Genomic DNA, 24,891 nt, shown 5'->3' with positions numbered 1-24,891 from the left:
ACACTGTAGAACATTCTTCTTCATTTTACGTTTAGTTAAAAGGTCAGCAGTGATGCAAGTTTTAAGAAAAGATACCTTCACTTGATTGAACTATTTGATTCTACTACTTGAGTTCATGATCTTAACTGAGCCCCACGTAAAGTCTTAAAATACCACCAACACGAAGCAGCAGTCTTTCTGCAAGTTGTGCATCTATTCTATCACGAGAACAAGAAAAGTTCACCTCAAATTCTAATTTATTCTTTTGTACGCAACCTTGTACATTCTTCTACTAAAGACCCTGTGACAAATTTTTATTTTGGAAAACACAGGGACTTGAGCTCATGTAATTTCTTTTTCTAGCAAACCAAAACATTCAAAACAGTCAGACAAGAGTCAGGGAAACTGCTGTCGAAACATATGATAATCATGCACGCTAGAAAAGCCAACAACTCACAGAGAGTTATGTTTAAGCCCTCTGTAACTACCAAGGATGCAGAAGTGTATTTTAGAAGAGATTTAAAGGTTTATCATTTGGCAGCTGATTTCAAATATCTGACTGAGCATTCAGTTTTTCTAATGCATTTCAGTTTCATACTCCATTCTGAATTAAGAAGGGGTTTGCAATTCCACAGAATTCTCTCTACAGAAATATTTGATATTTTCCCTAAAGACACGCACCATGGCACATCCCTCGAGTTCCCAGCTTCAAGGGGAGAAGAGGTAAAGGAGGACTTTTCAACTATCATGCAAGAAAGTCTAACTGACTCAGAGTTGGATTTTTTTTTTAACTGAGCAACAAGTTTGTAGACTGCCCTCCCAGTACTATTGTATACACATAGTGTTAAATACAAACTGCCCCTACAAGGAGGCCCTGTGACCCAGGGTTTGTCCAGAAACAAGCAGTTACGGCAAAACATTAGGGCACCAACAGGATTAACACTTCAGTTACTTAACTATCTATTTTTAACTGCTTTTATTTTTCTTCTCATACATTTTCCTTCATACAGCTATGCTAAGGTAACCTCCCTTTCTCCCATACACATCCGCAGCAAAGCCTTCTTTTGCTCAGCTAGCAGTTAAAGATGGTAAAAAAAAAACAACAAAAACCAAAATAATGCAAAGGCTCACCAATTTTGATGTTTTTGGAGTTTTTTCTGACATCTTTCATCCAACCTGTCAAACAGTATCAAGAGAACAACTGTTAAAATATGAATGATGTTGACAATGACAACATATTTTCAAGCATTCTTCAAATAATGTAGCCTAGTTCATTATATCTTTGTGCCAGACTACTAGCTCATAACCAACACAAACGAAACATCCTCTGACACACAGAATTTAAAGGTATTCGCCTCCACCACAGCACAACTAGCATTTACGGCAATTTTACAGTAGTGCCTACCCAAGCCCTCTCATGCTGCTCATAGTTCTGCCTCATGATGGAAACTATCTTACTGCCTACTTAGTTAGAACAACACTTACATAGTCACTGAGCATCACCTGGGAGGAATTTGGAATTTTCTTTTTTTTTTTTTTTTTAGATTGTACTTATAAGTGTCCCATCCACTCCTCTTGGCAATCACTGCACTACAAAGAATTTGTTAGTAGACACCAACACAGTAGCTGTTTCAAATGAGATTCCCTATTCAGTTGAGTTCAAAACCATAAACTATTTAGTTATTATTTTAAGAACATACTAGCTGAAATGTGAACTTGCCACCAGTTTCTTGAAAGGAAAAAAAAACAAAAACTCTTCAGATTAAAATTATCTTCCATTCCCAAAACAAACTCACCCAAAGGTTTTTGCAAAGGTGGGGGGGAACCACACAACAGGTAAACAACTGCACAGTGCAAATACCAGACTATTTCTGCCTCTACAGATTCTTTGTCCCTTCCTTTTATTTTTTTTTTTAGGAGGGGCTCTGTAGACAGCCTGGTGGAAAAGCCAATCTTCCTGTTCATTCTTTGAACTGATAAGCTATGTATGCATGTGGAAGCCAATGGAGACTGAAAGAAGTTCACTCTAAAGAAAACTCCCTCAAATAATTGAATGGATGGAAGTACTTCACTATGAGGCAGAACCAGAAAACCCCACATTAACATATTGCCAAAGCTACCTACTCTGCAACAAGACCAGTAACCTTACTTGCAATGCATATTCAAAGAAAAATAAAGTTAACACCTTTATCAGCATCATGGAGTCCAGTGAACTGGAACCTTTCCTTCCCTCTCCTTTTCACTTGTAACCAGACTGGTGAGATTAGTGTAAATTTGTTTCCAAATATTTTAGCAATGTCATAGCCATGACTGTTCCACTTGCAAAAGAAAGGAGGGAAAAAAAAAAACAAACAAGTGAGAGGCTCAAAAGCAAGATATACAGTTCACTTTACTATTGACCAATACAAAGTCTTTCATACAAATGTAATCATTTCCTAGGTCCCCATTTGTTAGTTTGAATAAACCTTCCGGGATATTCTTTTTACTTAAATAAGAAAGTACTCTGGAAACTGATAGCTACATGAAAGGCAATCTTCCGATTGTGAAAATTCCCCTGCACTACAGAAATCTGAATGTAAATTCCAACACAGTTTCAAATTTACAGACTACATTTATGCTCAAGAGAACTTGACAAAGGTGAAAATTTATAAGGCACCTACTTCTTTTTTGAGCTGTGTAAGACTGATACAATGAAATGCATCCTCTAAACAAAAGAAAGCAGCATTAATTATTCAAGAAAAGCTCATTTGAATAACAGCAAGACTGGACAGCAAAAGAGATCTGTCTGACAGCAACATAAATTTTTTACTGTTTATTTAGAAGGTTCAAATTGGTAGCTATGTGTTATGAGGACACTTAGTAGTCCTCTTGTTCTGACTTTACTGCAACTTCACACGCCTCATTGAGGACATAAGAATACTATCATCTCTGTTGTACCAGCGAAGAAAAAAAAACAGTATGACTTAAGACATCCTCCAAGAGATGGGGAGGAGAACAAGCACCTGAATAATGCTCTATTTGACTGCATTTGACCAGAAGTTTCCATTATTGTAAAAATGCTTTTAAAGCAGAGATGCAAGACTGCAAATTAGCACAGTGTCCTGCATATTCATTCAAAGCACAGTTTTATTCATTTTGCTAACTTACAGGAGTAATATAACCCAGAACATCTCCCGAGAAATGTCTTTCTCTCATCTTCTTGAAGCAATAGCTCCTGTGTTCCAGTATAATATCCTTTGCCTTTAGATCCACAACTACCAGTCCCCTGTCCTGCACATTTTTATCAGAATGCAGTATCTGGGGGGAGAAGACAGCGTTTACAATCAGCTACACATAAGCGCAACATTCAATAGCAACAAACTTAAAGAAAAAATAAAATAAGAAAATCACATCATTAAACCCTACACTCCTTTTAAACAATGTAGAGCAGTTTGACTTAAAACTGAAACAGTGCTCAGACATGATCTGTCATCAGCAGTAAACTTTGTCTGCAAAGCAAAAAGTACACAAATTAAAAAGTAATAGTCAAGAATTGTCGTGGTTTCAGCAGTAGCAGTCATTTTTCTCCTTCTTGGTAGCTGGTGCAGTGCTGTGTTTTGACTTTCAGACTGGGAACAGAGCTGATAACACTGATGTTTTGGTCTGGCCAAGGATTCATGCTCTTCCAGGGAGGAGGGGAAACTAGGAGGAAGCAGAGACAGGACACCTGACCCAAACTAACCAAAGAGGTATTCCATACCACAGCATGTCATGCCCAGGATGTAACTGAGAGTTACCTGGAAGGGCTAGGAGACTGCGGGGTTGGACAAGGTATTGGTCAGTGCTTAGTTAGGCTGGGGTGGGGCGAGTTATCGGTTGGCGGGTGCTGAGGTGTTGTATTCTCTTCCCTTATTTCCTTTATCATTATTATTATTGGTGGTAGCAGTAGTGATTCATGTTATACCTTTAGTTACTAAACTGTTCTTATCTCAACCCGTGGGAGTTGCATTCTTTTCGATTCTCCTCTCTGTCCCTCTGGGAGTAGGGGGAGGGCAAGAAGGTGGGGGCAGTGAGTGAATGAGCTGTCTGGCTGGGTTTGAACCACAAGAATTTATAAGATTAAAGAACATCATTCACCACAGCTGATGGCATTCTGCTCCCTAGCCAATGCTTTCTGACATGTTACCCCCAAAGCAACAAAAAGGGGTCAGGAGTTCTTAACCAATAATTTGAATACTAAAACTGGATCTATTTAGACTGATTATGCTGTACTGTGGTCACTGAAGGCCAATGTTCTTAACACCTTTATTTAAGGAAAATTTGCTTTAACTGAAACAGCACAAATAGTTTTAGTAGACAGAAAGAGAAAAGGCCTAAGTGTGCATGGTGAGTACACAGAAACTATCTATTGGTTTAGCATACGGGCTTTAGGCATAAGACTTAACACTTTGCACTACCCTCACTATCTGCAGACTAGAATTTCTTTTGTTCCAACATATTTGTCAGTGACATGGACAGTGGGATTGAGTGCGCCCTCAGCAAGTTTGCCGATGACACCAAGCTGTGTGGTTTGGCTGATATGCTGGAGGGAAGGAATGCCATCGAGAGGGACCTCAACACACTTGTGAGGTGGGCTGATGCCAACCTCATGAAGTTTAACCATGCCAAGTGCAAGGTCCTACACCTGGGTCGGAGCAATCCCAGGCACAGCTACAGGTTGGGCGGAGAAGAGATTCGGAGCAGCCCTGCGGAGAAGGACTAGGGGGTGTTGGTCGATGAGAAACATAACATGAGCCAGCTTCGGTGTGCGCTTGCAGCCCAGAAAGCCAATCATATCCTGGGCTGCATAAAAAGAAGCGTGACCAGCAGGTCAAAGGAGGTGATCCTGCCTTTCTACCCTGCTCCTGTGAGACCTCACTTGGAGTACTGTGTGTAGTTCTGCTGTCCTCAACATAAAAAGGACATGGAACTGTTGGAACAAGTGCAGAGGAGGGCCACAAGGATGATCAGGGGACTGGAGCACCTCCCGTACAAAGACAGGCTGAGAAAGTTGGGGCTGTTCAGCCTGGAGAAGAGAAGGCTGCGTGGAGACCTCATAGCAGCCTTCCAGTATCTGAAGGGGAGCTATAAGGATGCTGGGGAGGGACTCTTCATTTGGGACTGTAGTTATAGGACAAGTGGTAGCAAGTTAAAAGTTAAACAGGGGAAGTTTAGATTGGATATAAGGAGGAAGTTCTTTACTGTGAGGGTGGTGAGGCACTGGAATGGGTTGCCCAGGGAAGTTGTGAATGCTCCATCCCTGGCGGTGTTCAAGGCCCGGCTGGACAGAGCCTTGGGTGACATGGTTTAGTGTGAATTGTTCCTGCCCTTGGCAGGGGGGTTGGAACTAGATGATCTTAAGGTACTTTCTAACCCTAACTATTCTATGATTCTTCCTGGTAGATACTGAGCAAACAAGTAATACAAGCAATGAGAGATGCATTTGTATATTGAACGATTAACTATATTTATAATTTAAGAGAGAGAATTTTTAACATGTCTACTTTTTTTTCCCCAAACATGTTTGGCAACAGTAAGTACACATAGTTGGTATATGATCTGGTAAATGTACTTCCTCTCCATACACACACATTCTCTTGCACTGCTGTGCTTTCTTGCAGTTTTGAAAGGGAGGAAACAGGAAACAAGAACATGCTCAGCAAGTTAAGAGAGACTTCAGCATGTTGGCTCCACTTGCTCAAATTGCTGCGAGACTCTGAATAATTTCTATCTGCAAAGGAACTGCTGGTTAGGAGGCTCTTCAAAATTTCCTGTCAGAATGCAGCCTTCCCATTAGCAAGGCTGAGATCACCTTCTCTTTCACCAGTAAATGATCTAGAGCTCTTGGCCCAAACTAGTACTCCCTGCTCTTCTTTCTAAAGGGATGGAAATATGTTTCCTTTAGCTAAGCGAGAGGGGACAAAAAACTTCCTGCTTCTGAAGCTTGCATGGGGGATAAAGTTCCAGAAGTCTGCACCAAGGAGCTGGTTCATGGAGTGAACAATCTGAGACACTCATAAAAGCTGAAGGAAAGGACAGTTTCAAGAAGTCTTATTTGTGATCATAAGCTTCAATAGAAATGCATGATTGCTTTTAACACCATTTTGACAGAATGCGAATGCATTTACCAAAGTTCAATTAGTTCACTGCACATGCCAAATAAAATTAGCATTTCAGTTGTCTTACCTTTTCTTCTAGTTTTTTTGTAGCACCTTTCTTTGCATCTGTCTTTGACAGAGTACCTTCAGCTAGCCAGCAAATCACAGTAAGAGAAACTGAAGTACAGAGGAGCCTCATTATGTTTTTCCCCATGTCAAGCTTCTCCTGCCCTGAAAACATAAAGGTTCAAATCTCTATGAAAAGACGAATATAACAGTTTAATTCAGTTTTCTTGCCTAAGAAAAATCAAGCTATTGTCTTCTGTCCTGTAGAATTAAGGCAGTGCCATTTTAATAGAGCTTTTCCTCTGACAGCAAAATAGAGTATTTTACAAGATCCCTAGGCTTGAACATCTTTTTTTGTCCCTTGCTTTAGTAGACTGATCACAGACAGAGTGGGTTGGGCACTTACAGCTTCCCTTTTAAAGAGTCTCTATAGCGTAATGGTTTACAGCTGAAACTGAGATAAATGTCTGCTGCCCAGAACAATTATACTATCACTTTACCTTCCCTACAGCAAATAAGAGATACCATTTGCTTCTGCTCCTGCACAACCCAGTCAGGAAGTCACAAATTAATTAAGAGACAGAATGAATTATAGCCATATGCTGATAGTTATATGCCTTTAACAGGTGAGAGCACTGTTTTCAGTTCCTTGCCAAATTGGTGACACACACAGAATTAAAAAACAAACAAAAAAAACCAAAAGACACCACACACAAAAACACACACACACACACAAAAAAATCAACAAAACCAAAACACACAACACACACACACACAACCAAACCAAAAAAACAAAAACACAAAACCAAAATCACACACACACAAAACAGGGATCCTTTCCCTTTGGTCTAAAAGAACGACTGACAGTTTGACCCTATTCCAGATTTCTGAGCACTTCCCGTTTCAGTTTTACATCAAACTGCTCTGCATTATTTAAAAGGAGTGCTCAGTTTAATTATGTGATTTTCTTGAATTAAGAATTAATAGAGAACATTTCTGTTCAGCACTATTTATTTAGTTCTGTCAGAGGAAAGAACAAAAAAAATCCAAAACAAAACAAAAAACAAACCACAGAACACAGAGTAAAAATATTAAGCACTAGGAAGACCAGGGCAAAAGGATGTAAAATACCAGAATGAACAAAAGCAACCTGCTACTAATTCTGGAAGTCTTAAGTATCAAACTGGGACTAGCTTTCATGTGTAATAAACTAGTAGCTTTCAATATGTATTAGGCTGTTTCTCATCATTATGAGGTCCTAATGGAGAAAGAAAAAAAGGTTACATTTCCCAGAATCTTCTGAGGTTTTGTTAAACTTAAAAAAATCTCCTGCTTCCTGTATTACTCTGAAGAATTAACATTTCTACCACTCATTTTGAAGACTTACGATCTCATTTCTCCAAGTCATATTTACAAGACTTGTTCTGTTGGCACTGATAACAAGTGCTGCTCAAAGACTGAATATTTTGTTCCCCTACAAAACATAAGGTGATACATACCACAAAAGCAGATTCAGCACTCTAAAGGAACACTGTGGCAGAAGGAACCTTAAAGGTTAAATGGAAATATAGTCAATGGAAGAGCAGCTATTTGAGACCAAGAGTTGTAATGTAGAGATGAGATCAACAACCCATTAAACTGAAGCACTTCTGGATGTGGTTGGCTTTGCAGTTACGTTTTAAAAAGCAGAAATATTTACTGCAGGAGTTAGGGATTCTGTAGTAAACCAGAGAGGAGCACATCATTAGGGAACAAAGAAGGATGACGGCAGTAGAAGTGCTTGGAAAGAAGAAAGCTACTAGCACCCAAGAAAACAGAGCAGCAAAACCCTCATGTACAGAATTATTTCAAGGCTTTAGTCAAGTCTTATAAACACTGAAAATTAAAAGCAGAAAGCTTCCTTGGATCCAGAGAGTGGAATAAAAGCTAAATTGCTATACCATTTGAAATATTCAATATTATTCATAGTTAAGGCGATACGCTTCTTCTTTGACTTCAAGGTCACTGGTAACCCTTTGTTTTCCACATCCTAAAACATCAGACCAAGCAGGCTGCTCTTGATAGCATCTACTCTGTTCCATCTAGCTTGACAAAATCTATAAACAACTGCAGAGATGAAGAGTTCAGATCCTGAATAGTCAATACAAGTCTTAATTATCTGGACAGAATATCAGTTCTTCCAGAAGCTCGTATATATTGATTTGGAGGTGTTTAATTTCACTTTCAGAAATAATTAGCAAGAGCATCCAGTTCCCTAAGGAGACGTGAACATTTAACAGCTGAAGAACACAAGTTTAAAAAAAGCCATCACTGAACTCTAATTAGACATCAAAATGTGCTCATTTCCTTGACACAATCATATTCATCTTCCCATTACTGTTAAGTCAACATCCACCTAGATCTATAGGAAGCACTGAGCCTGTGGGAAAATGGTTTCTGCCGGTGACAGTCCAATATCGACTCCTGGCTAGAACCTTGTTTTAATAATTTGTTCTTTAACACCATCAGTTTAGTGAAAACTGAGTAGATAGCATTGCTCTACTACATACAGATTATCTAGGCAAACTTTAAATGCTCTTTATGGTAACTATAAGCATGAATTTTTCAAACTTTACAAAATTAGACCTCCATCAAGTTTTAGTTCTGCTCATTTTCCTTCATATCTTTTTAATTCTCCTCAGACTAATTAAACCAAGTAGAACTACATGAGCTCGGCATCCATTTCCTGTATCACTGCAAAATGCAAGCAAAACTGAAGACTCTGCTCAACTGACACTACAACTTAAAGTTTAATGCATTTTTTGATAAACTGATCTGCAGCCCACATTTGTCTCTAACCCAGGTTAAAAATGCTGTTTAAGTCTCCATAGGAGGAAACACAGTCAGTGGTTTTAAATGAATCTTGGAGAGAAGCTGGCATAGATTCAGGCTGCCCAAAAGAGGCAACCAAAGAAACTAAACACTTTTGGAGGATGATACAGTAGCTATTTGGAAACCAGAATTAATGTTTATTTCTAAAGAAACATGATTCCAACTACTGCTGCAGGAGTCTGCATCACTTAACAAAAGTCGAAGAAGCATACCGTCGATGTGCTTTCAAGTTAAAACAAAAACTAGATTCAGGTGTGAGAAGAGTGAAACCCGCTTATAGCTTTTGTTAAGTATCACTCCTTTTCCTCTTGTTAGGTGTTCTACTTTGACAATAAGAGTTGCCTCCGAGACTCGTCTGACTCTCAGGAGACCAAAGCTTTCCACCCAGTCCTGTGACGGCCAGCAGCCTGCAAGCCTGCCAAGCCCAGGCTCCCTCAAGTGCCAGCCCCCGCTGCGGCCTAATTCCGAGCTCGTACCCCGTGCAGCCACCGAGGGCAACCTCAACTGCCGTGTCACCCCGTCACTCCAGCCGCGGCGCGAGCCGAGGGCCCCCACACCACCGCTGCACAGCCCCACCGCCCGCCCCCTTCTATTCCCTTCCCTCCCCACAGGCAGCTCTCAGCCGCCCGCTGCCACCACCTACCGCCTGCCGCCGCTTCGGAAGTAGAGGCGGCCGGCACCGCCCCGCCTGCTGACGGGGCAGGGCTGAGGCGGCGAAAAGGAGAGCGCTGGGTGGCAGCTAAGCGCTGGCTGCGCCAACATGGCGGAGAGGCAAGGCCGGCAGTTGCGAGCTTGAGGGAGTGGCTGTTGCTTGGTGACGGCCCGGCGGGACGGGGCGGGGCGTGGTGGTCGCGGCGGGCTGCTGCTGCCGGGCGCCGGTGGAGGGCCGCTAATGGCGCTATCTCTTGACGGCGAGTGGTATCGGCGCTCATCAGTACCCGGAGAAAGCAAGTGTTAGTCACGGTCTAACCATAAATTGCCTAGAGGAACCTCTTGATTTATTACAAGCTGTGGCAAATAGTGTAGGGAACGTGGGAGTTTGGGCTAAAATACGTGCACAAACCAGGAGACAGCCAAGTAACAGCCAAGGCTGCTGAGAGTCAGCAAAAAATATTGCTAACTCCAGGTATGCAAAAAGGAGGAGTCAAGTGTTAGATGGCCGTTAACAGGATTTAAAATAAATGTTTATGGTTTAAATTGAGATTTTTATTATCTTCAGTTTTGTGTTTTCACATACAATGTGACTACTACTATTTTTACTGCAGTGGAAGTTTTGATGTAACCTTGTTAATTTTATGGGCTGCTTGCATTGGTATGCATACCATACCAAAAGACTTCGTAAAAACAGATGTGTTATGTCATGATGTAGTGGCAAGCCTAGCATATCCGGCAGCCCACTTCCCAACAGCAGCCTTTCCTCCCAGAAGCTTAACTGGAAGGTTATCTTGTTTTCTCCTATCTGTTCTCTTTTGTTCACTCTTGTGTAAGAAAGATCTTCATGAATGTTCTTTGGCACTGAAAAGAAAAATAGCAATGTTTTTCCTCTGAATGAGTCTTGACAGTGAACTGCATAAATGGTCTCTCTGGCAAATGCTATGGATGTGAACTAAATCACCCAGATTTAAATTCTAGCAAGGACTTCAGAAAGGAAACTGGTACTCTCACTAGAACATTTAGACCCACTTACAGACTAAAGGGCAGGAAAAAGGAATGTCTCGTCCCACTTCTTTAGTGTTACCCAAACACCTCTGAATCCTTCACCTTTCACTCAGAAGTTGTAATTTTTTTTTTAATCTCATAGGACTGTTTGACAGGCATCTTTGAAATGCAGTACATTTTCATATATTAATTACCCAAGTTTAAAAGGTGCGTAACTTCAGTACCAAAAGTAATTTAGAATTAATGTGGTACCAGATTTTCTGTTGTTTCATAATATGCAGTTCATCTCCCACAAACTTTAAATGTTTCCATGTTACACTTCTAAACAGGAGGAACAACAGAGATAAGGCACAAGGGCATGAAAAATCAGATTTGTTTCCAATCTCTCTGTAACGAAATCGATGATGTCCTGTGTTGCATTTCCATTATATTGTCCTATTGACACTCTTACTTGCAGTCTTAGTGGGAAAGCAACTAGTTGACAGTTGTCATTGAGGAGACCTGTAGCTACCTATAAGGGAATCACAGACCTTTTATGTAAGCATACATCCAGATTTTTAACATGTCTACAGTAGGTTGGTAGTAGGTAGGTATTGGGCAGTCCCTACCAGAGACTGACATTCCAGTATGCAAGACTAAAAGATAATGTGATCTTTATGCTTCCACATTTTCAATGTTCTCCAAAGATACTGGAATCTGTATCTGTTCTGGGAATCATGAATGTATCTTGTTTAACTCCCACTGTCTACCCCATGCACTGAATAACAAATTCAGTAACTGAACTTGGCACTATGAATTTCTTTTCTTGAGCCAGGTACTTGAAGGCTGGGTGCAAGAGTGCTGGACATCTCAGCACCAAAGTTCCCTATGTGCAACTAATTTTAACTCATTAAATACCACTTTACTTTTCCTGGAATTATCTCATGCTTCTTAACTTCTTTTTTTTTACCTAAAAATGCAAAGTCTTTTGAGGCTTTGAGGGTATTTTACATAAAATGCTGATCAGTTTTCTGTTTATTCCTCATACTCTAGCAGTTACTGATTTTGATTATTACTACTGACAATAAGTCTTTTGGTTTAATTATATGCATTTGTGGCCAGCTCAAAGAAGCATAAATAAGTTTAAAAATAGGTTATGGTTGCCTGTGATAGACCATACCAGTTTTATTTCTGTGTCTTCTGTCTGTACACTAGTATTCCTTTAAAAAAGCTGTAAGATAGGACACCTGGGGGAGGGTTTGTGTGTTGCTTTACCGTCGAGTAACTGTGCATACTCAGAAAGTAAGAATGGTGTGGCAGCAAGAAATGAGTGGAAGCCTGTAGTCAGGAAGAAAGCAAGCTAAAAGAAACAGCAGAAGGACCTCAGAGGTTAAATGGATAAAAATCCTATGAACTAGAAGGAATTATATAGAGTTTATTGCAACTCACAAAGACACCCAGCTGGCTGACATTACTCTGCCAGCATGCAGGTAGCAAAGCCTTTGTTCCTAAAGCCTTTATTTACCAATATTTTATCTCATCTACCTTCTTGAAATTTATTTTAAAGCTTTCTATTCTATGTTTTAATATAAGCAGGTTGTTTTGAGTATAAAACCCTTCTGGTCATTGAGCTCACTGGAAAGAAAAGATCTAAGCAGATGCATCCCAAATCTCTGGAAGTTTAGGGTTTCATGATAGTGATATTATCCTAACTTTGTGTTTCTTAATCTTGAAAGCAGCACATCTGGTACTCTGACATTGCAGAAGGCATTGCTGATAAATCTGTGCTCTCTGATAATAGATAATGAATGTTAGATGTCAGGTAGAGAAACATGATTGTGTGTACTTGTGGAGGAGCCACTGATTCTGTTTTCTCTCAAGCTCTCTTTGCTTCTAGTAATGGTTAGAATGACTATGAGGAGCAGAAGAAAGCAATAACTGATGGGATGAGGCACAAATCTGACAGAAGTAACAAAGGGAAAGGAACAATTTCCTTTTTGTAGTTCCCACAAACGGATACTCACCAGCTGAATCCATCCAGTTTAATGGTAATAGGTTTATGAATGTCAGTGTAATTATTCAAGTCTTTGTACCAAATTGCAATGAAATTCTGAAAAGTATTAAAGCAACTCATATATGACATGGAAAAGATGGGACAAACTGTGGATTTATTTGCAAACAAATGTGCTGCAAAACATCTTCTGTAATAGTAAAGCATTTCTTGAGACCTTAATGCTTACTTTACAGTAATTAAATATCTTTAAAAATCACATCTTGGGATGGAACTAATGAAATCTATTTTTTCAGACTAGTGTTTTATAGGTGTTAAGCTCAAACCAAAATGTTTTCCAGATTTATTAACTCGGTGGTTTTGTAAAGGGCTGTGCCTAGTGTGAACTCTGTGCTGTGTAACAGCTGAGTTCACATTACAATGGTTCTTTCAGTAAGGATGCGTATAGAGACCATTATAGTCTCTCTTTCCTTTCTTTGCATCTTCCCTTTAGCAAAACTGTCTGAAACGGGCTAATAAGCTCTAAACTATGAGGCAGTAAGTGCAGACACGTACCTACGCATTTGCCATAATTGCATAAGCAGTTGTTGAGGCAAAAAAGAAGACAGAGAGGAAAGATGAGTATAGTAAGGCCTCAGAAGTCAGTCAAAGGAGGTTGACATAAAATAACCAGAATATGTGTACTGCGTACTGAGCTACTTCAAATTAAATATTTCACAGTATAGTTACAAAACTAGAGAGCTCCACGTGGGTTAACTACTTGAATTTACCCCAGTTCTCAAGCAGAATTTGCAGCCCAAACTTAGCTTGGTACTGTTACAGCTCTTCTGGTAGCAGTACTTAAGCCACCACTTAAAAGGTAGCTAAAGTGTACCTGCATGACTTGCAGTATTGTCTAGAATACAGCCAGACAAGGACACTTAGCCTTTAGGTGTCACTGTGCTTTTAAGAGTAGAAATCAGTTCAACCTTTTGGTTAGCTCAAAAATATTATTTTTTTTCTGAAACAAAAACTCTTATGTCGTGACATCTTAAGTTTTCAACTTCAAAGGTAAATGAAAATTATTGTTAAGCATCAAAGTTTGTAAAGCTATGAAAAGAGTTTTCTTTATGGAAACCTACAAATGCAGAGAATCTGAGCTGAATGTTAGACTAGTTGTACATGACTGCCTGTAGTTGCACTTGAATTAAAGAATGGATCCAGGGAGAAATTGATATATGTGTGACTACCACATGCTGTCATCTTGTCTTTCTAATACTTACATAAATAAAAAGTACTCATGCAATAATGTATCCTGAAAACACGCACAACAGACCCCTGAGAGGTGAGCTGAGGTGTACAGACACTACCAGAGAGATAGTATCAACATTTATGTGGTTCTTTATCTATGAGAGAAAAATGTATCAACTTAAAGGCATTGGAGCTTGATAAATAAGAAGCAAGCTCTCTCTGAGAAGGATTAACCACGGGAACAAGCTCCCCAGGGAAACAGTGAATTTGATGGTGTCAGGTGAAGACTGAGTGCCTTTCTTGGAAAACAGGTTGTAACTAAAAGCTAGATACTGGGGTCAATTCGAGGAGGGACAGTGGAGAACAGGGGAAATGAAATGGCTTTAAGTACACTGGAAAACAGATGAAATGACTGATCACTAGTAACCCTAAACCCCACAATTCTCCTGGTTGTTATAATCCACTAAGTATACTAATCATTTGCATTATGACTGAAACTCTCAGTATACTTTTGTTTAGGCAGACTAATAGTTTTGACAGCATTTGAATCTATTTTCAGCGATGAGATTAAATGCTCTGCACAGTCCTACCTCTTTGGCATGTTCAGGATGGTTTAAACTTGAAATGTTTGTAATCTTTGGAGTAGATGTGGCATGGGAGTGTGTTGCTCTGCATGGTCACAGCCTTCATGAGAAAGATGCAGCCCTGGGTTTGTGTGCCTGCATGCCTACAGAGAGTAAGGATTGTGAATGACCACGCATAGCAACTGCATCTCTTACGCAGCTGAGGGCAGATTCATAAGGATGTGACAAAAGATGGCTCTGCTCTTGGGCTGGCAAATGTTCAGAGTAACTCCACGAGGTACCTGGTAGATTCCATGCACTGTTTTGGGGCCCCTTTTGAGCTGCAGGACTGAGGCACGGCTTCCATCACTTCACCCTGTGGAAAGCAAGATCATAGCCTGTACGCTTCTCTCCACATTTTAGAAATAAGATCCTAGACTATCAGACTGCCCAAAGCTTACCGCAGAACTGTAATTTTCTTGTCTCCTGATCGGCTGTCCCTTTCTTCCCTCAGAAATGACATCCTCGGAAGGCACCTGCGAATCTTGATATTTCTCCTTCAGAAATCATAAAGCTTCTCGAGCAGTAGGAGCACAGGGAGAGGAAGGGATTAGGCCGCTCATAAGCAGGGAACGTGCAATGGATTCACGCGTGGATCCAGCGGTTGAAGCCACTCTTCCGACTCCTCACGGGGAAGGGCTGCCCCTGCCTGCCTAGCACCCCTCACGTCGGCCTGTGCCTGTTTGCCCTGATGGCGGTGACCGGTAATGGCGTCCCAGTAACAGCACCGCCAACCTTCAGGCCCCAGCGTCTAAGCAGCCACCCCTCCCGCGACGCAGGATGGCCCGGGCTCCTGCAGAGATAGCCAGGGCGCGGCGCAAGGAGCCGGGGGACATGGCGATCTCGCCGCCGCGGCCCGCAACACGCCCGCCTCGGCGCGGCAGGTGGCGCCAGAGCCTCGCGCGCCAGTCGCCCGCGGGGGCGCGGGAGCCATCCCGGCGCCTGCGCGCTGCTGAGGCGGTGGCAGCGGCCTGAAGAATCCCGCGGGGAGAGTGGGTGGCGGTGGTGGTTGTGGCGGTTTGGCGTGTCGCTGGGCGGCCGTGATCGCGCGCCACGATGCCTGCGGTGTCGAAGGGCGATGGGATGCGGGGCCTGGCGGTCTTCATCTCTGATATCCGTAACTGTGAGTGGCAGCCGAGGCGCGGTGGGGCTGGGGCCTGGGCCGGGCCGGCCCTTGCTGCGGGTCGTTGCCCCATTGGGCCGGGGCTTCTTTCCCTGAATCCCCTCACCAGAGCTTTTCTCTTCCCCTTATCCCTTATAGCGGGCAGCTCGGAGCGCTTTTGCCTCACGAAATGGCGACGCGCTCTGGGGTGGGGGGGGGGGAGGCGGCGCTGCGGGAGGGGGAGCAGTCTGAGGCTTTGGGCTGCGGGTTTGGGTTGATTTGTGCGTTTGGGTGGGTTGGTTGGGGTATTTTTCTCCCATCTGTCCCTGTTAGCTTCCCTCCCACGCGTCTGCGGAGGGGCGCTGGGTATTGCAGTCGCTGTCCCGGCGGAAGGGGATGCCAAGAGGCTGGCGTCCGTCGTCGTTGTTATTTATAAGGAGCTGAAGCTAAGCTGGCGTGTATTCGGGGTGCGGGAGTGTTTGTGGCGGACGAGAGAGAGGCGGCTCTGGTCTCCATCCAAGTCCGTGAACGCCTCTCAATTCGAAACGTCACTGATAGAAAGCAGGCCTCTGTAAGGGTGCCTGCGAGCAGGGCCTTCTGTGGGTATGGCTAGGCTTGGCTTAAATTGGCTTTAAAATTCTGCTTTAGCACAAATCAGCTCTTAGGATCCATGTGATTAAAAATGGAATGGAGAGGGCTGCGAGTTAGTTGTCCCCCTGAGGGAGGAGGGGGGAGCATGCCCGTGAGTGCGCAATGCAGAGAGGAGTACAGCTGCTGTTACTTGGGTTGGGAGGGAGAGAGTAGGCAAAGACGATGTATGTCTGGGGGTACATTCAGTGCTCAACTTACCTTTTTGACTGAGAATTGCATGTGATAGCAGCTTAATATTAATCTGAGTAACTGATCTAAGTGTATGATGTGGCAGGACTTGCTTGGGGAAGGGCTAAGGTCGCTGTGGTTGGTGTGATGAAACAGTTCTGTTTTGTCCACCTTTTTGTCTCTGTAGATTACCTGAGGCTACTTTAAAAACAGCAGCAGTAGTAAGGTTTCCTCACTAACCGATGAATGTGGATTTGGAGAATTTTTAAATGCAAAGTATGATGATCTAATGATGATGGCTTTTATTGAAATAACCTCACCTGCTTAGGAAAATCTTCATGTTGATGACTTTTAATATAAAAGGCTAGGGAGAAAATCATGCTGATAAAATTACTGTTAAAACACAGAGTTTACTTAAACTAAATTCAGATGATTTAGACTTCCAGCCATGTAAACAAGGGCTTTGTATGTAAAATTTAAGGTTGATCTTCCTTACAGTATAAGCTGTCTTGTTTTGTTTTCAGAATAGACCTGCAGATCCTTAGGTTTCTTCTGACTTCGTTCTTGTGTGTGTAGAAGAAGGCTTATCAAATGTGTTGTATATTAGTTCAAGGTTACATGAATGCTTTTGTGCTTTGTCTGGTTGGCCCAACAATTTTACTGGAAATTTTCCAGTGCCATGGTATTCTATGCATGTGTAACATGGCACAGAATCACAGAATAGTTTGGGTTAGAAAGTACCTTAATATCATCTAATTCCAACCCTGTGCAATGGGCCGGGATGCCTCACACAAGACCATGTCACCCAAGTCTCTGTCTAGCCTGGCATTGCATACTGCCAGGGGTGGAGCATTTATCACTTTTTTGCAACCCATTCCAGTGCCTCACCACCCTCACAGTAAAGAACTTCCTTATATCTAACCTGAACTTCCCCCTGTTTAAACCCATTGGCCATTGTCCTATCGCTACAGTCCCTGATGAAGAGTCCCTCTCTGGCATCCAAATACTTGGTGTCATAGCATCTAAGACTTGCTGTTGTATCTACCCACTATTTTTTTTAATGATTGTTTTCATTCATTTTGATAGAAGTAGTATGAGTTGTTCTTTAGTGTCTGTTGCATCTTGCAGTTGGTCAACACATTTGTCTACCCTTACTTTCACTGAAATTCAGTAGAGAAACTTCAGTAGAGAAGTTTCAGTAGGGAAACGAGAAACATTCAAGCTCTTAGGTTCCTAACCTATGTTTAGAGATGTGGAATAACAAAATTTGAGGTAGTAGGATTGGACAAATTAACTACTGATTTCCCCACAAGCTTGTCAGTGCATAGGCAGTGTGGGAACTCTCATGAAACAACCATCTCTCTGTCCAGATTGGACAACAAACCTCTCATCCTCTCAGTGTCTTCAAGTGACAGGCATGTAACTTGCATGTGAAATAAAATATTAATGTTTTCACTGTTTAAGTAAATACTGATACTTCTGAAATGTTTTGTCCCTGTCCAGACAGCTATTTGAGAGCTGTAATTGTGTATCTTCATAATGAAGAATATAACTGTATCTTGCAAATAGCTGCAAAGGAGTTAATAGTTCCCACTAATAGGTGATTTATGCAGTTTCCAACTGGCTGGCTAGTGGCATTTGAGCCTTTTTCCTTTAAGGGAGTTCCTAGTGTTGCCAGCTAACCGTGGGCTGCTTTATGCTAAGATTCCCCAAAATACTTGAGAGCACTCTCAAGAGACTGTGTTTTGCAGGCACTGATATTGGCTTCATTTTCATCTTTCTCTCACCAGAATGGGGAGCTAGATACTTGTCAAGAACAAAAAGTAATATCTATTTAGACGAATAAAGTCTTTTGAAATGTAAATCTAAGATACTGTTCTTCCTCTTCTGAGATGGGAGGGGGGGAAGCTAGACACCAAGTGCAGTGCTTAACCTCTGTTTCTGGCCTGAAAGCTGGACTAAATATCTTGACAGTTGCACTAATGTGCAAAATGCCTCCTGGCATTCTGAATTTCAGTTTTAATTTTGACTTTGTTGGACTTGTTTATCTCCTTATAATACTGATATAAGGACCTGACATTTTTAGTTTGCCTACAATTCTTCCAGATTGAGTAATGTTGAAACAGGGGTGTGTGTGGTTTCTGAAAGACCTGAGGAGCAATTTCCCCCTAACCCCCCCCCCCCCCCCCCGCTATACTTAGGGGATTGCTGAAAAAATAAAATGCAGTTGTGTGCCAGCTGTGCCTAGGTGAATGCAGTAATAAGATAAAAGGATATAAATATGTAAATTTAGAACGTCTACCTTTGGAAATGCTTAATCTTCTTACACAAAATCTTCTTTCTTGGGCATTTGTACCTACAAGGTCTGCAGCACTAAATAATGTGTTCTTCCCTTTTGAGTTTAATTATATTACTGGTTTGGGAGTGATGCTGGTCTTGCCTGGTTTTACTAGTCTTTTACAGGCTTCAGAAAAGTCTGATAAAGTGCTAGCAGTTTTCAATGCTTAAAACTCTAGTTGTTTGTGGGTGAACAAACAGCTTGCACTACCGGTCTGCCTTTAGTAGCTAAAAGGTTGATTTTTGACTTCTGTGTTGGTTAGCCATGGTTTTGGCACTTTGGTTGTCTATTAAGCTTCTTGATCTGAAGCTTCTGTGTCACATGGTGTTGAATGTAAGAATTGCTTTCTATGTGACTTTAAAAAAATGCTTAAAATATACTGATTTCTTGAAAGTCTGTAAAGCTATTAAAAAAAGTTTGCATACTACTTGTAGCAGCAGTGTAAACTATTTTAAAGGCCAAAAGTGCTGCTTAGTGCTTTGACTTTTCTCTGGTGTCTGTGAAACTGTACCACTGAGTCTGTTTTTCAAAGGAAAATGTTCTTTATCCATCTAAATACCAACCGAATTTTCAAACTCAGATATTATAAGAAAGTTAATCATCCTGCAGTTCTGATATCTCTCCACAGTTTTGTTTCAGGGCAGCTTCTTGTTGCAGGCTCTGTATTTTGTACATAGAGATCCTGGTGCAGAAGGCAGAAAGAGTTAAAAAAAAAAAAAAAACAACAAACACAAACTCATTTAGGTGCCTGACAACCTGCCAGTAGATGTATGAGCTCTTCTAGAAACTTGCATAATTGGATTGTTTTAACCATATATGAAATAGTACTTTCATAGACATCAGAGAAGAGACAAGAAAACTGTAGATTGGAAGCTGAAGTACTTGGCTAAGATAGTCCAGTTAATTAGCACTTTGGTTAATGAGGCCCACTGAGAAAACAGCAAGGTGTGGCTATGCTGTAAAAGAGATTTGGTGATAGTGGAGCCGGAAAGCTCTGAATCCTGTGGCTTGGTGAAGGGCCATCCAGACCTGGGAGTTCAGGTGAGGAAGAGTCCTTGTCACTGCTTGGGTGAAGTACCTCATGAACTAAGACCCAACAAGATTTGCCTGTATTACAAGCATATGGAATCCTACAAGGAACACTTATTCTATATTGAGTATGCTAAGTCTTTTTTGTGTGTATATGTACTGCAGAGCTGCTGAAGTGATTTGGCTTATGCAAGATGGTACTTTATAAACTCTCCAGCTGTCTTAGCTGACAGATACATCATCAGGAGTCTTTGAGTCTTTTGTCTTTTTTTTTTTTTTTTTTTTTTGAGAATAGCTTTATTCTTATCTGGTGATAAAGTACTTTAAAGGCATTTGTCACTCAACCTATTTTGTTGCAACAACATTATTATCTGCTATTCACCCTGAAAACTAAAAGAGCTTACTTTTTTCCTTTCTTTTGGATGTGGTAGTATAGAAATAGTTTCTATTACAATATATTAAGTGTACTGCTGGTAACCCCTTCCTCCACTGTAAAATCAGGAAGTTATCTACTCTTGGGTTGATGGAATGGATCTGCACAGAGGCAAAAGCTGCTTTTGCCACAGGCTTTAAGGACAAGACAGTTGTTAATTTCCCTCACTAATTTAGGTAACTGCCTTATGTTTTCAATGTCATCTTAGAAGTTGGACAGGAGGAGGAATGACTCCTTCATTCTCCAAATGTTTCTTTGTATGTTCTCCTCGGGCTATTTTTTTTTCTTTAAATAAACCCCAACAGATACAATAAATAAAGGTCTATATCTTCTCTTTGAACTTAATGCATTAATAATTCTTTGCACTGAACAGGGAGGATGTCCAGTTGCTGAAGGCTCGTGAAGCCTGACTTCAGTAGCTTTGTTTCACTGAACTGGAACTGGTGCAGGTTATAAATAAGCAAGTGGGAATTAAAAAAGGCTGTTTCATGCAATTAGTCGTGTGAATGGATTGTAGATAACGGTGTGCATTACCTGTGTATGAGGGAGGGACATGCACATGAATTAACTGACCACATGGGTATGTATAGTTATTTGTTCTTTGTGAGAACACCCCCACAGTGGAAAAAAAATCTCACGCATAACGAGTTGGGCATATAGAGCTTGTTTTAGTGCTTTATGTCAGTAATACTGCTTTAGTGTGTAGGGAGGCAGCCACTGTGTTGCTTCTTTGAGATGCAGGTTCTTGCTTGCATTGGATATGGTTTTAAAATATGACTTGAGTTACTTCCATATACAGTCAATGACTTTTTTCATTTGTATTCTTAGATTACTTATCTCTTCAAAGGAATTTCAAGGCAGGGTGTCTTGATTTGCTGTCCTTTGCAAGGTTATGGTCACTCATCTAACATGAACAGTTTCTGGCCTGAAAAACCCTAAGAGCATGCTGCTAAGAGCTGTTATAAGCACTAAGTCTTGCATCACTTGCTCCTGTTTGCAGGAGAGCAATTTAAGGAAAACACTATTAGTATGAGATTAATCTGAGGAGAATGTGTAAAACAAAACTAGCGTTCCTCTGATTGCTCCTCAGTCTTAGCTTTCTTCTGGTCAGTTCGTAGAACGTTGAGGAGTTGTTTTTTGTTGTGGGTTTTTTTTTGTTTTTTTTTTTTTGTACAGTTTGGTGGTTTTTGGTGTTTTTTTTTGTTTTTTTTTTTTGTTTTCATTTTTTAATTTCTGCATGTTTGGTCAAGAAAAGAGGAGAGTAGACTAGTATGATGGTTAGCAGATGAGAAGTTATAAAGAGCTAGAATTTCTCATGTGACAGCCACGTTCTCCATTGAAGACATTGGAAAATCTAACATCTGCTGAATTTGAAATCCTTTTGATAAAGGGTGCCCATCAGTCTGGCAAGAGGAAACTTAGGACTGTTGTAGAGACTGTTACCTGCATCAATTAGTGAGCTCATACATGATTTCTTAAGGCCCCTGAAACAGTAGTTTAGAAGTGATAGTAAAACTTGATTTTGGATAAGCCTCAAACTGTTCGTCTGTTATTTGGATGTGACCTAAGGTAGAAGAGAGGCCACAGTGACTTCTAAATCAGTGCAAATACTGCCTTACCCTGTTGAAGGGAGTGTAACTGTTCAGTATGAAAATACTGTTCTAGGAAATGGCTACTCAGTCAAGGAAGGAGGAAGAGCTGCATTATGTAGTAACCTAACCTTGCAGTTCTGGTTTTGCATATCTCCTTAGCTTAAAGCTTCTCTTTTGGTGGGAGTCAGTGTCATTTTTTTAACTAAACTGTCAGGTAGATGTCATAAAGTCACTTGGGTCTGAGCTTCCAGTAAGCTTTCAGCTGATACAGGGAAAGATCTGGTCTTAAGCTAGACCCTCTGACATAGTTACTCTTCAGACTCTTTCAAAATTTGAGCTGTAGTGTTTTTCTTAACTTGTAGTGCCTAGTTAGAAAAAACACTCATGGTACGCACCTAATATTATTAAACTTCTATTAAGTTGCTGCAATTAAACTCTATTGTGGTATGATTCAGAAGCTGCAGTATACTCTTCTGCATTTATTTCCCTTCCCTTATGTGACTAAGGAGTTAATGGATTACTGTATTACAGTAAAGCCTACCACTGTCTACTGTTTCATGGGAAGTGTTGTTACAAGGGCAAATCTTTAGCAGTGTACCAGAGGAAGAAGTGAGTTCTGTGGATAGAACTATCTGCTGTGCAGGATATTAGCAAGTTCTTAAATAGGATCAGTAGATCACTGATTGCTTTGTATAAATGGGTACCTAATCACAACACGATGTCCCAAGGCACAAGAATCTTCAACTGTTTTTGTGCTAGTCATGATCTCCAACATAATAGACAGGTATTTCTTTCCTCTGATCAAACACATCTTGTGAAAGGACAGTATGCACCCATGTTGTTCATAACAGGATGTTAATACATCATTGAGCAAAAAGCTGCTTCTTCTGCAGCCTTGAACTGGCCAGTTTCTGTACAAAACTGAAGCCATACTAATATCTTATGAAGGTACAGTATTTTATAGTAGTCTCTTTGGATTAGTTGCAGAGTGAGTTTGTAAGCAGTAGCACCATCATTCTCCTTCGAATGTAGCCAGGTGGACTTGCATCTTGTGTTGCAGTGCTCTAGGTAGTTTAGTCAAAAGAAGGCTAAAAACTCATATAATGTGAGGGCAGGCATACAGCAAACAGACCGCTCTGATGTATTACTATGTAACCTGCCTCCCCTGTGACCCTTTCCCGCTGTGCTAAATAACCAGCTGAGAGATGGAGAAGCAGAGGATGGATTTGGTGGTTTACTTTATGAAGCTAATGATTTGCATAGCAAAAGGCTAATCTATAGAGCTGTAGCATGAGTATGCATCCTGCTGGCAGGTAAGAGTAGTGGTTTAATTTACTGATAGGAGTTTTAAGTTCTATAAAAGCTCTTTCCAAAGGCAGGAAGGGATATGCTGATTACTTTTATGTGACTATTTTCCCATGAGTGTTTGCACCACTCTCAGTGTAGAGATGCTACTGTTTGTTTTGATTCGGTCCATCTCTTAAACATTTTTTTTTCTCTGTTCCCTGACAACAGGTTTAAGAATGCAGTGCACTTTTACCATCATGCTGTTTTACTTTATACATGCACTTTTACCGTAAGCTGTTTTAGCAATAGGAAAGGGGAATGGGTAATTTGATTCCTTTTTGCCACTAGGAGTGTGTTTGGATGGTGAATGTGGTGAGCTTGCTCTTTACCTGGTCATGTATTCTGCTGGCATTATCACTGTAGTAAAGCTGATATGATTTACTCTTCGGATATTAAATAACCCAATCTTGCTTTTGGCTGTTTGGCTCTCTAAATGATCTGCAGCAGTACAAAGTAGTAGTAGGAATACGTGTATTAGGAGGAGAGCAGTGCTGAGGAGCAGTCTGGAGTCATCTTTTAAGAAGTACAGCCTTAAACTAATTATGAAACTTACAAATGAATTTTGATTAAAGGAAGCTAGTAGCAGTTTGACTGTGATGTCTCTTCCACCCAACTTAGTCAATCAGCTTGGATGCTCCTAGAGGCTAATGAAAACATAACAATTGAAAAAAATCTTCTGTTTGGGAAACAATGGTTTACAGCTCTGCAAGAAAACATCTGGCAATGTCTTTGAGAATTTATCTTTTGTGTAATAAACTGTGTTCTTAAGTAGATGTTCCTAGCTACTACACAGTTCAGAGGAGAAGCTGCTGCTCTTAACCTAGGCAGTATTTGTATTACTGCTGTCCTAAACAGAAAACTAGAATTGTCCTCTCTTCGAGGCCTGTTAGATAATTGAATGTGAACAGAGGTATGTTCTGTTATACGAATGGTAGCATCACAAATAGGAGCTGACACTACTACTTGCCTTCAAGAAGCATGAGAGAATGGCAAGCTTTTCCTTACGCTAATAGAGCCAACATGCTTTGCAGTTCTTAACACTACTAATGGCCACATCTGTACATCTGCCTCTATAGAAATGCCCATAGCATGGGGAACAAACAAGAGGAATTAGAGATGTGTGCATGTCTGCGGGGGTATGATATAATAGGCATCACAGAAACATGGGATGGCTCCTATGACTGGAGTGTTGGAATGGAAGGTTACAGACTCTTTAGAAAAGACAGGCCCGGCGAACGGGGAAGGAGAGTTGCCCTTTATGTTAGGTATAGGCTGGAGAGTATGGAACTCTGTCTGGGGACAGGTCATCAGTTAACAGAGAGTTTGTGGATCAGGGTTAAAGGGAGAACAGCTATGGGAGACGTTACTGTGGGGATCTGTTACAGACCACCTGATCAAAAGGAACCTGCAGATGAAGCACTCTATAGATAGGTAGGAAAAGCCTCATGCTCACAGGCCCTTGTTCTCATGGGTGACTTCAACCACCCTGACATCTGCTGGATCCCAACTAGAAGGAAGTGCAGCAGGAGGGCCAGGAGACCTCCTTAGATGGATAAGGAGATGCTGAGGAAAATTCAAATGAAAAAAGAGGCTTATAAAAGGTGGAAGCAAGGACACGTGGCCTCGGAAGAGTACAGGGATGTTGTCTGGGAAGCTAGGGACCAGGTTAGGAAAGCTAAGGCCCAGTTAGAATTAAA

The 24,891-nt window shown here is 41.1% G+C and overlaps 2 protein-coding genes across 9 annotated transcripts in view; one reads left to right on the top strand and one right to left on the bottom strand.

The window, feature by feature from the left end:
* Positions 1–9,815, bottom strand: part of CHID1 (chitinase domain containing 1) — a 125,542-nt gene extending 115,727 nt beyond the window's left edge. Inside the window, exons 1-5 of one of the 5 annotated variants that reach the window (XM_062619094.1) lie at positions 9,676–9,815; positions 6,184–6,326; positions 3,127–3,276; positions 2,165–2,297; positions 1,111–1,155 (exon numbers count right to left, since the gene is read on the bottom strand). In XM_062619094.1, coding sequence (XP_062475078.1) covers positions 1,111–1,155; positions 2,165–2,297; positions 3,127–3,276; positions 6,184–6,309 — 454 coding nt within the window. In that variant the 5' untranslated portion in view covers positions 6,310–6,326; positions 9,676–9,815. Of the gene's footprint in view, positions 1–1,110; positions 1,156–2,164; positions 2,298–3,126; positions 3,277–6,183; positions 6,404–9,675 lie in introns of those variants that run through there. The other 4 variants (XM_062619095.1, XM_062619096.1, XM_062619092.1 and 1 more) reach the window with 4 other exon arrangements.
* A 5,644-nt stretch (positions 9,816–15,459) lies between these two features.
* Positions 15,460–24,891, top strand: part of AP2A2 (adaptor related protein complex 2 subunit alpha 2) — a 48,776-nt gene continuing 39,344 nt past the window's right edge. For 2 of the 4 annotated variants that reach the window (XM_062619089.1, XM_062619088.1), the window contains exon 1: positions 15,460–15,657. In XM_062619089.1, the coding sequence (XP_062475073.1) occupies positions 15,591–15,657 (67 nt within the window). In that variant the 5' untranslated portion in view covers positions 15,460–15,590. The remainder of the gene's footprint in view (positions 15,658–24,891) is intronic. The other 2 variants (XM_062619091.1, XM_062619090.1) reach the window with 1 other exon arrangement.

This window comes from Pezoporus occidentalis, unplaced genomic scaffold (genome assembly GCF_034315485.1).
Source record: "Pezoporus occidentalis ecotype Australia unplaced genomic scaffold, CSIRO_AGI_Poc_V1 ctg21, whole genome shotgun sequence".
Lineage (NCBI taxonomy): Eukaryota > Metazoa > Chordata > Aves > Psittaciformes > Psittacidae > Pezoporus > Pezoporus occidentalis.
The sequence above is the reverse complement of the archived record's forward strand: the minus strand, read 5'-3'. Positions and strand labels throughout refer to the sequence as shown.